This window comes from Colletes gigas, unplaced genomic scaffold (assembly GCF_013123115.1).
Source record: "Colletes gigas isolate AHSC1104 unplaced genomic scaffold, ASM1312311v1 Colletes_gigas_Sc00034, whole genome shotgun sequence".
NCBI classification, from domain to species: domain Eukaryota; kingdom Metazoa; phylum Arthropoda; class Insecta; order Hymenoptera; family Colletidae; genus Colletes; species Colletes gigas.
The window spans coordinates 235,947-247,527 of record NW_025106663.1 but is presented as its reverse complement, the minus strand read 5'-3'; the positions used below and the strand labels follow the sequence as shown (position 1 = coordinate 247,527).

The following is an 11,581-nucleotide window of genomic DNA, read 5'->3' as shown; positions in this document are numbered from 1 at the left end:
TCAATTAATTAAATAATTAATATTAATAATATTTGATTTACCGATTAATATGTTATCGTTATCTAGGTTAGAGTAATTCTTTTCTAATGATGAAGGCTGTCCTCATATTCTTGGTTTTAACTCAAGCCAGAGGAAAGATAATTCAAACGTGTCCGCAATATTGTACGTGCAAAATTGGAGCGCAAGCAGAATGGTTGCGCGTTAAATGTGGTAATGAATTACAAAATATTAAAAGTATTAATATTGATATTGTCAGCGTGGAATTAGTACAATTGTAAGTATACTACATGACTTTCTTAACAGAAAAACACATCTATTTCTATGATATGCCATAATATATGAAATATAATATAATTTTTAATAACGTGTCGCAGAGATTTAAGCAAAAATAAGATTTATACCATTGAAGCTAATACATTTAAAAATTTGACAAACCTAAAACGTTTGGATTTATCCCAAAATAATGTAACATCTATCGGAGAAGGCTGTTTTAACGGTCTTGAAAATTTAGAAAGGCTGTAAGAATATCATTTATATTTGTTGTAGATTAAATTACACGCTTATAATAATTATATGCTTATTTAATTTTAGGGATTTAAGTAAGAATCAAATTTCAACCATAGATGCTTATTCGTTTCGAAAATTAACAAATTTAAAAAGACTGTAAGTTTATAAATTATATTCCACTGCATATTGTTACATGTTTTCTTTTATCTTAAAATTGTTTGTTTAATTAGCGATTTGTCAGGAAACAACATAAGTATTGTGATACCATCATTATTTCATGATTTACTGGCTTTAGAGCACTTGTAAGTGAGTTTATAATTTTGCTTTTTTGCATATAATAATTTAAAGTATTCTCATACAGATAAAATGGCATATTTAAATATCTAATGTACCATATTTTACGAATATGTTTTAGGAAATTGAATGAAAATAGATTAACAACTTTGAAGGAAGGTACCTTTTCTGGTCTTAAATCGATAAAGCAATTGTAAGGCAAATAATATTGTACAATGCAAAAATACGTACAAATATACGTATATTATTTTTATCAAATTTAAATTTATATTTTAGAGACCTGTCTAATAATCCATGGATATGTAATTGCGAATTATTTTGGTTCAGCAATTGGATTTACAAGAGCTCCATTAAATTAATGTAATATATTAATATTTCTTTTTATTTATACGTTTATACGTCCTAATGTTTATAATTTACCTTCTCTAATATTTCAGTCCTGCTCCAAAGTGTGCATCGCCCGCAAATATTAAGGGTGAATTTGTGAGAAAAATAAGATATTCAGAGAATATTCAGTGCCAATGGTTGCCTCCTACGATCGAACTTTGGCCAATTCACAATCAAGTAGTTTTTGTTGGAGATTCATTAACTTTAAAGTGTAGAGCACCTAGTATTACAGAAGATAGAAATGCAAAATTGAGTTGGTTATGGTATCCTAATACTACCAACGAAGTTATGGATTTAAATACATTTACAGATCCGCAAATAAGTTTATCCAATATTAAAATCGATAATAGATACCTGACAGACAGTGGCATCGTGGACAGGTATCCTAATATTTAAATAAATTTTAGGTAAACTTCCCACACATTGATATACAATAACACTATAATTTTTTATAGTTCTCTTAGTATTGTTTCGGTCAAAGAAGAACATAACGGACAATGGAATTGTTTATTAGTATCTGTAAATGGTAATAGATCGAAAGCAATCAGCGTAATCGTTATTTCTGATCAAACTCGTTATTGTCCTTTAGTAGGTAAGATAAACCATATGTTTTCAGTTTTCATGTAATTGTCTAATCAATAAATACGTTACAGTAACTAAAAACAATAAAGGCATTTATACATGGCCTAGGACAGTGGTAGGATGGAAAGCAGAATTACCTTGCGAAGGCAACCATTTATCTGGTGTAATGCAAATATCTTCGAAAGCTTCCTACTTTTGTAATGTCACAGGTTACTGGGAAAATTTAAACACGGAGTTATGTCCATACATATCGCACACAACCAAAAGCTTGGAACAATTTTCCAAGGTTAATCTTTCGCTCGCAAAAATCAATCTGATAGAAGCTGTGAAAAAATTAAAAAATTATACAGGGCATGGAATAAAACTAACTGATCCTGTTGAAGTAAATTTTATAACACAAACTATAGAAAATTATTTAAATTTTCTAACCGAGGAAAAAGAACTTGGTTCTTTATTAATTGATGTTATTAGTACAGTAATTAATTTACCCAAAAGTATCTTAAAAAGGGCCGAAATTTCTTTTAAATCTTGCTCACGGCTGATAAAGGCTGTAGAAAAAATTGTAGAATTTACTCCATCAATACAATCTTACAAAAAGAATATGGCACTGGAGGAATTTAGAATAAAACGCAGCGGTTTTACCGGCTTGATATGTACATGGTATTCAAATGCTGCTTTTGCAAGCGATTCAGAATCAAAATTCTTACAGTGCACGACAAACAATAGAACTACTCCTATTAATATAAAAGACAGAATAATCGAAGCTTCGATACATCTGCCTGCATCTTTGTTGGAATATTCGCAAGAAGCTGTTGTTCATCAAGTAATGATTTCTGTATACAGTAATAACAGATTGTTCCCTAAACTCGTTAACACCGATAATATGGATATTACATCGTGCATTATTGGAAGCAAATTATGTATGTTATAATAAGCAATACAAAGGGTATGTATTAATCGTTAAAGAACAATACACAATTTGAAATTTATTTTCAGTTGGAATATCAATGAAAAATTTAACCGAACCAGTATACATTATGTTAAGAGCACCTTTGTATTACTATGCTGGAAAAAGATTATTACCCGTAGTTTGGGACGAAACGTTGAATAAATCGGGTGGTTGGACAAGTAATGGATGTTATTTAAGAAATATGTTGAACAATTTAATAGTGTTTCATTGTAATCGATTGGGATATTACGGTCTTTTACAAGATACGTCGTACCTTGATCAAGATGGTAACAGGTATCTATTGAACAAATTTTTTATATTTTTAAAACAAGTATGTATCGAACGAATTTCTTCTATTTAAAAATGTATAATTTTTTTCTAGTATTACAGGAGCAACATTTAAATATTTAAATCCAGCAATATATATTGGAAGTATTATAACGATAACATGCTTAATTATTACATGTGCAACGTATATTATTTGTTACACATCTATCACTATGCCTAAAAAAGCCAAACATTGTGTTATTAATACTTGGTTTGCCATGGCACTATTATCATTCTCTTATAGTGTTGGTATACACCAGACAGAAAATATTCAAATTTGTCAAAGTATTGGTCTAACGCTCCACTACTTGTCTTTGTGTTCCCTATTATGGATGGCAGTGTCTGCTAGGTAACAATCTTTTTATATTTTACAAAATTTTATACAAATTATATATAATGCAGTACAACGGTATTAAAAATTTGGTTTGTTTGCAGTAACATGTATAAAAAGTTTACAAAATCTGACCTCGAAGATATTCCAAATAACGAAATCCAGGATCAACCGATACCAAAACCATTATTGGGTCTTTATTTAGTTGGTTGGGGTGTAGGTATGATAATTTGTGGTATATCAGGAGCAATAAATTTACGAGAGTATGCAGGATACTCGTATTGCTTCCTCTCATCTGGTCCTGCTCTTGCTGCTCTTTTTCTTCCAGCTGGAATTTTAATTATGTATCTGATCATTTTTTATTTGCTTATTAAGTGTGCTATTCAGAATATCGATGTGAATGCTCAATTGTCTGAAGGTACACAAGCTACAGAGAACATGGATTTAGAATTATTGGAACCAAGCACAAATTTATCTACGAACAGAAATAGTTTACACAGCACACAAGATTCTTCTGATATTGTGGATTCAGAACATTCTCAAATAACACAGTTAAAGGGCCAAATTATCATGTTAATTTTATATCTAATATCATGGATTGCCGCAGCGGCATCAACTGTAAAACCATTAAGTGCATATATTTCTTTCGATGAAATTGTATTTGCTACATTATATTCCCTTTTCTCGAGTTCGCTTGGCATTTTTGTTCTTTTCTTTTACGGAATTATACGAAACGATGTTAGATCACAGTGGTTAAAAATGCGTTGCTGGCTTCAAAAGCGAAAAAATCGATGTTGTAGAACGAGAAGCATCTCTGATGCAAATCCCGTAATTCCAACGCATCCTTTGGTACAACATTTAGTACAACCATTGTCTAATTCTCAAGCTACTCAAGTAACATCCGATTCGAATTCCATTAGCTCGTCAAGGTGTACCAACAGATCACAGACTTGCAATACTTTAAAGTTTACGGATATTATGAGCAATCAAGAAGCTTTACCTGTTGGAAGAAAAATGGCAAACGTAAATTTAGTTGTGTTACACCGACAACAATATAGATCTAACAATTCCGTAACAACGTATACCGAACCAATTTGTGTAGAAATGTTTTACAATCCCCGTCAAAGTGGTGTTGCTAGAAAATTCTTTAGAAAACAGCGTCGTCATACAAAAAACAATAATCTCGGTCCTAGAAAACAAGGTGACGGTGGTGCAACAAGCGATGCAGGTAGTTGCATTTCTGTACCGCGACCTGCTGCAAAGTTAGAAACTAATATAGACCAAACTATCTTAAGCACTAGCGCGAAAGTAAATAATACAAATATTCATGTCGAGCTAAATCCAATAAACGATATTAAAAATATTAACATTCTCTCGGATAGCGGTGGTAGTATGTCGGAAGAAATAAGTGTTCCAATGCGCTTTGTTATCGGTCATGAAAGTCTTCTTCGAAATGTGAGAAAAATCAATAACAATTGCAGATTGCAGGACCATATAAGCGTTAATACAGTATTAAATTCTTCTAGAAACGATTCTTGTCAAAAGCTAGAAGTTATGAATACAACTTCGCACGATTCAGATATAGACATAAAAACGGACGAAGAAAAGTACTTACGAAATGTTTCGCAACAATGTAGCTTAGAATATAGTTCGGAAGTAGAATCTACTACCCAAATGACTAGTGAGAAAAGTGATCATAATTTACCAGAAATTTATGAAACTGTAGAAACAGGTGTAGAAGAACAATTTGTAAGAAAAAGATGTCAAAGTATTAACGAATCGTACAAGACAGACAAACAACACTGTAAAACAAATTTAAAATGGTTGTCTCATTCTAATAGCATGTACTGTCTTCCAATAGACACTGCAAAAGCATTGAGAAATAATTATTGTAGTTCATTGAACGACATCTCTTCTGTTATCGATTCGAAGAATTGCAAATATTTAAAACCGTCATTCACGAATTTGCAATCAATCACGAACTCGCATTTGTACAATCAAGTTTCTATTTCTCAAAAATCATTCAGTCAGTCAGAATTATCATTTTCCGAAGTAAATAGCTTAACTAGCGATAACGTGCATAATTTAGTACAGACAACCGTTAATTCTTCGTTGAATATCGAATGTATACCTAAAGTATGTACTAACGAGTACAATTTTTGTTTTACCGCGGAGGTAACTTTACCTAGTTTAAATTGTACAAATGTTGCGCAAGATTCTAAAGAAAAAACTACAGACTCTCTGACCGATATTAGATCACTTATGTCAAGCCCTTGCAATATTGTAAAATGTTTTGATTCAGGGAACGATGTAGAAAGTGTAAGCAAAAATTCAAATTTAGATAGTTTACAACAAATTGAAGTCAGTAAAATATACTTGAAAAATCCAAATATTTATCTACAAGTAACCAAAAAAGAAACAAGCGTTTAATCCGATTATTTTACTTGAAATGTAACAAATAATCTGTTTATTTTAATAGAATCGTTTCATTCGGAGAAGTAAACATAATTTCTGCTTACACTTACATTTTTATTAAATCTAGAAAACTATCCATATGTATATTATTCTACCAAGTTACTGTTTTTACAGAGTTACAGTTCCTATAATGACAAAAATTATTCTTTCTTACAAAAATATTCTCTTAGCCTTCCTATTTTTTGCTGAATGCCAAATATTTCCTACATATATTTTTCTTTAGATAGAAATGTAAGACATTTACGTCGCCAATTTACGTAACAATCAAAGTATTTATTTATTGAAGAAAGAATGTATATAGTTAATAGAAATGAATTTTAACCACTTGCAAACATAAATTTTGCTTAAAACTCATTTCTTCTTTCATCTTATCATTACATATTGTTTATAAAGATTAAAAAAAAAAAGACAACCATTTATACAATTGTAATTTATATTCATTAATATTTGCTTCCATCGTATATTTTTTAAATTAAAATAATCGTCCATATTTTATTCTATTTAATTATTCGTTATGCATTTTCATTATTATTTTGTAATAATAGCGTATACAATTTATATTAAAATGTATTATCATTTTTTCATAACTTCAATATTCTCTTGTAGCTTGTAAAATGTGTTTTCCTAAGACTGAATATTTGACCAAGTTAATTGAGATTATATCAAATGTGTAATGCAATGACACTGTACTAAGTTATATATTGGTACATGAAAAAATCATGTAATTTAAATACTACTGCCTAAATGTTACACATTGTAAATAATCTATAATTCTACCTTTAATATAAAGAAGTTTATGTATATTAAATAATATTTGTAAAGATCAATAACTGATATAGCCAAGTTATTTTATACAATATTTAAAATAATATTAAAAAATAGTATACATGCTCATAGATATTCGTAGGATATGAATATTACTTTTACAATTACTTTCATACAATGTATACCGATATTAAACGAAACTTTTATTTATAAAATAGTTTATAATTTATGTAGTATTTAAATATATTCATTTTATGTACTCGAAAAATATATTTAAATGTTTCAAAAGTATAGCTGTATCTTGTAAAACTGAAATTACTACTATGTTTTTTGTAATTAGCTTTGTTTATTTGCTTATGTACGCGCGCGTTTGTATAAATCAATGCAAATTCATTTGCTAATTGAATAAAAAATATAATAAATCATGGAGATCTTAGTTTATATTATTCATTGAAATGATAATTCTAATAATAACAAGAATAATATTCTTTATGTATGGAGACATTTTGATAGTATTTCTTTTATACATTGAATATTATTTTTGTATATTCAACCAATCCCTAGGATTTTGTAGTACATCGATAAGTTTTGCTTCTTTTGACCCAGGATCTGGTTTATGCATATACTGCCAGTTTGCAGACAAAGGTAAAGACATTAGTATACTTTCGTATCGTGCACCAGGAGTGTATAAACCAAATTTTGTACCGCGATCGTATATTAAATTAAATTCAACGTATCGTCCTCTACGTAGTAACTGCCATTGCCTCTCTGCATATCCATATGCATCATCTTTATGCTTTTCCACTAATGGAATATAAGAAGGAATAACAGCTTCTGCGCAAGATTTTACAAATTGGAATGCGTCATTTTGATTTGGCACATCAAGATCATCAAAAAAGATACCGCCGACGCCTCTACATTCTCCTCTATGCGTAATAAAGAAATAATCGTCGCACCATTTTTTATATTTTTGATAGTAAGAAGGATCATGTTTATCACATGCATGTTTTAAAGCACTATGAAAATGTTTTACATCGTCTTCATTTAAGTAGTAGGGCGTCAAATCGGTACCTCCTCCAAACCACCATTGAATCGATCCATCTTGATTTTCAACCTCAAAGTAACGATAATTAAAATGTATTGTTGGAATCATGGGATTACGTGGATGAATTACAGCGCTTACACCAGCTGCAAAGAATGGCATAGGTCCTTCTTGCATAGTTTTTCCACGTGCTCTCATCTGTTGCACCGCGCTCGATGGCAATGTACCGGTAACAACAGATACATTTACACCAGCCTTTTCAAAAACAGTTCCATCTTGTAAAACGCAAGTAATTCCTCCACCACCTTCCTCTCTGATCCATCGATCAACTTTAAAACGATAAGCAGGATCTTCTAATGACTCTAAAGCTTTACAAAAATCTCCTTGGGTTTTCATTACTAACAATTCTACTTTTTTTCTCATATTATTCCTTTTCTTTAATTCCTCCATGTCGGTAATGGGTTGCGCCATGAATTGTTTCATATCTAATTCATTTTTAGCTGCTAAAACTATATTTCCAGAAGTATTGTATACCATGATGGCTGTGAAAAAACCAATACCAACATATTTAGAACTTTTAATTTTGTTTTGATCTTTATAACAATTACAAAGAAAATAACGTAGAGAAGTCCAATTTCTGAATAAAACACGGGCAACCATGGCTACCTGTAATTGATGTTATTTACAAATATTAGTTTTATTACATTATTTATATAGGACATTTAACTTTGTTTCCAAGTTATAGATACAAACTCAATTAGCACAACTAACAAACTGTTTGTACATGTTTTGTATGTACATTCAATGACACAGAAAATTATTTATAACCAAGAAACAAAGTTAAACAAGATTTTTTTATTTTTAACGTTTCCCGTTCACCATCGAAGTAGGTACCACATATATCTTGAAACTGCTAAACAAATAGTGCTTACCGTTCTTTTTATATCAAGTAAATTTGCAAATATTACAAATGATACAATTCTTGGTTATACAAATCACGAACAACTTAATTCATTCAAAGTAAAAAAAACGTATGAAAATAATTTTATACCGAAACAATGAGAATATTGTATAATATTGTAATATCATTAAATACATAAAGTTTCGGTGTTTAGCAAATACCGAAAAAGCACGTTTATTATTTCTAAGAATTGTGGAGATAATCGTACGCAAATACGTGAGACAAATTGTTTCTTAGACAACATAACCACAAAAACAAATATACTCGTAAGCGATGAATGTTGTTCTTCTTTCATTTTAAAAGAAATTAAAAGTTTATATTAGATCAGGGAAATCCAACCTAAATATGCGAATACTCCAATGTCGGTTAAAAAATAGTAGTCACCATATATCACCATATTGAAATTACCATTACTTTAAATTTGAATAAGTACTGTTTTGCAATGATTAAAAAATTACTTCGTACGTGGTGCCATCGCAACTTTAACTTTACTGATCTTTTTTCACTTACTATGCTTTACTTGCTTTACATTTAGAGATTAGCATTCAATTTACGCTAGATACACACCAGCGGTACGTCGCCGTTGTGTTTCTATGTTTTTTCTTGTCTTGAAATTGTATTAGATAATCAATATATTAACAAAAATATATGTATGTACATATTAGGTTAATTAAACATCACCAGTAACATACACATATGTATGTACGCATAAAATGTGGTTCAATAAAGGGTGTAATCGGTTTCTAAAACATCAACGATTTCAAACACAAATTTTGGTACGTTATAAATTATTCTATTTTTTGTTGAGATATTAATATTTCATTCGGATAATTTGTTGTAGTTTAAAAAACGATATACACAAAGTGATGTAAACACAATACAACAAATTCCAGAACCTGAGTATAATATAGAGTTTTTGTGTAATCCATCAAATCGGGATATTATTTTGAATAACATAATAAAAAGGAAAGGTATTGGAAATATTGACAAAGTTCTTGAGTATTCACAAAAGCCCAAATTAAAAGAATCTTTTTTGTATGAATTAAGTAAAATCCCAAATCAGACGGATCCAACTATATTGTCTTATGGTAATGAACCGCAGGTATTAAAGAAATGTGGATGCAAGCCAGAATTTGATTTTGAATTACAAGAATTTTTACCGTTGGTTAAAAAATTAAAATTACTGAGAAATGAAGCCTTAGGTCCCTTGGTAGGACAAAGAGGTTATATATTCGTAGGAGATTTGGCAGAATTGGAAGAAGCATTGGTTCATTATACAGTTAATGAATTAGTAAAACATGGTTTCAAACTTGTTTCAGTACCTGATATTATTCCTACTAAAGTTATAGAGAGATGTGGATTAATATCAGATAATGAACGAACTCTAGTATATACTTTAAATTCTTCCTATGGAGATAATTACAGTTTATCCGGAACATCAGAAATGGCATTAGCCTACAAAATAATGAATACTACATTTTCCATTGATGATTTGCCATTAAAACTAGCTGCTGTGAGCAGATGTTTTAGAGCAGAAACATCTAGTACCATAAATGAAAGAGGAATATATAGGTAATATTTGACTCTATTTAATACCGATACATGTATTTCTATATAAGTTTGATTCCTTCTTCAGTTACAGTTTGGTACGGTATATAATATCTAGCAAGAATTGAAATTTGAACATCATATTTTAATTAATTTATTTATTTTAAGAGTTCATCAGTTTACGAAGGTTGAGATGTTTGTGTGTTCAGAGCAAGAAAAATCTATGGAAGAATTTCAGAATCTTCAAGCGATACAAGAAAATTTATTTTCTTCTTTAAATTTACATTTTAAAATAATTGATATGCCACCTTGTGATTTAGGAGCTCCTGCATATAGGTATGAACATACAGGGTATCTCATTTCATTACACGAAGTATTTCAAACAAATCAATATAAATATTTAATTCCATTTTAATCTGTTAAATACTGCATTTAAAATTTTATGTAATTAGAAAAGTTGATATGGAAGGTTGGATGCCTGGAAGACAATTATATGGAGAATTATCTAGTTGCAGTAATTGTACAGATTATCAATCACGACGACTTAGTATAAAATACAAAGCAAGAAATGGAGAAGTCTTGCATGTTCATACATTAAATGGAACTGCATGCGCAATTCCCCGTATGTTAATTGCACTTTGTGAAACACATCAAACAAAACATGCTCGCATTAAAATTCCTGAAATATTAATACCGTACATGAGAGGAAAAACACTTATCAGAAAACAACCAGTTGCAGCCATGAGAATCTATAAATACAAGCAAAAACTTTAGTGCATCGACGTACATGTATATTTCGTCGTAACACAAATACAATTTCTATAAATGTTCAGAATATTTAAAATTGTAATCATATTTTTTTTATTGTATTTATAGAAAAAATGTGTAAATATAAAAGAATAAGTATAATTTATCTGAACAGTATATATATATATATATATGTATTATGAACAAATTCAAGTCAGCCAGTGAATAAAGTTCAGCCGTTTGTTTAATTTTCTTTAAATGAATGTTAGTTATGATTTTGTTGCTAATATAAAAACATAAAGTCACAATTGTATTTAGAAAATTACTAAATTGAAATATTTATAATTACAAAATTGTTCAACTTGTCCCAGAAAAATAGGGTTTACTAAAACTTCAAACATTAAACACCACCTGACAATATATTTTCTATAAACTAATACAATATTCTTATACAAAGAAAGAGGGTCTGAAAATTATACATACATAGGGATAAAGATCTATTCTTTGATAACCTTTTTTTTGTTATTCTGTATATATTTTGTAGCGGTGTTATACAAACGTAACACAAAATATTTTTTCTTAAAGTAATACAATTTGAAGACATTGCAAATTTACAATTTATCTTCCATACTAATTGGATGTTAGTATAATGTTGTTTCCTGTCTA

At 29.7% G+C, this 11,581-nt stretch overlaps 3 protein-coding genes across 6 annotated transcripts; 2 read left to right on the top strand and 1 right to left on the bottom strand.

The window, feature by feature from the left end:
• The first annotated feature begins 89 nt into the window (after positions 1 to 89).
• Positions 90 to 6,166, top strand: LOC122402266 (adhesion G protein-coupled receptor A3). The gene is made up of 12 exons (XM_043404904.1): positions 90 to 274; positions 375 to 518; positions 592 to 663; positions 738 to 809; positions 923 to 994; positions 1,078 to 1,161; positions 1,239 to 1,568; positions 1,644 to 1,780; positions 1,842 to 2,690; positions 2,767 to 3,013; positions 3,102 to 3,395; positions 3,482 to 6,166. The coding sequence occupies exons 1-12, from the start codon at positions 90 to 92 to the stop codon at positions 5,805 to 5,807; spliced, it is 4,812 nt and encodes a 1,603-aa protein (XP_043260839.1). The 3' UTR covers positions 5,808 to 6,166.
• Positions 6,167 to 6,916: 750 nt separating this feature from the next.
• Positions 6,917 to 9,202, bottom strand: LOC122402269 (oxygen-dependent coproporphyrinogen-III oxidase). Of its 2 annotated transcripts, none has more exons than XM_043404911.1 (2): positions 9,131 to 9,202; positions 6,917 to 8,325 (listed from the first exon to the last, which is right to left on the bottom strand). In XM_043404911.1, the coding sequence occupies exon 2, from the start codon at positions 8,317 to 8,319 to the stop codon at positions 7,153 to 7,155; it is 1,167 nt and encodes a 388-aa protein (XP_043260846.1). In that variant the 5' UTR covers positions 8,320 to 8,325; positions 9,131 to 9,202; the 3' UTR covers positions 6,917 to 7,152. The 2 variants fall into 2 exon arrangements, with proteins under 2 accessions (XP_043260846.1, XP_043260845.1); XM_043404910.1 differs by lacking the exon at positions 9,131 to 9,202 and adding an exon at positions 8,592 to 8,730.
• Positions 8,753 to 11,549, top strand: LOC122402268 (serine--tRNA ligase, mitochondrial). 3 transcript variants are annotated; one of them, XM_043404909.1, is made up of 5 exons: positions 8,753 to 8,886; positions 9,286 to 9,396; positions 9,462 to 10,192; positions 10,337 to 10,504; positions 10,621 to 11,549. In XM_043404909.1, exons 2-5 carry the CDS (start codon positions 9,334 to 9,336, stop codon positions 10,940 to 10,942), a joined length of 1,284 nt encoding a protein of 427 aa, XP_043260844.1. In that variant the 5' UTR covers positions 8,753 to 8,886; positions 9,286 to 9,333; the 3' UTR covers positions 10,943 to 11,549. The 3 variants fall into 3 exon arrangements, with proteins under 3 accessions (XP_043260844.1, XP_043260842.1, XP_043260843.1); XM_043404907.1 differs by lacking the exon at positions 8,753 to 8,886 and adding an exon at positions 9,087 to 9,192; XM_043404908.1 differs by lacking the exon at positions 8,753 to 8,886 and having other exon boundaries at positions 9,215 to 9,396.
• The last annotated feature ends 32 nt before the right edge of the window (positions 11,550 to 11,581 follow it).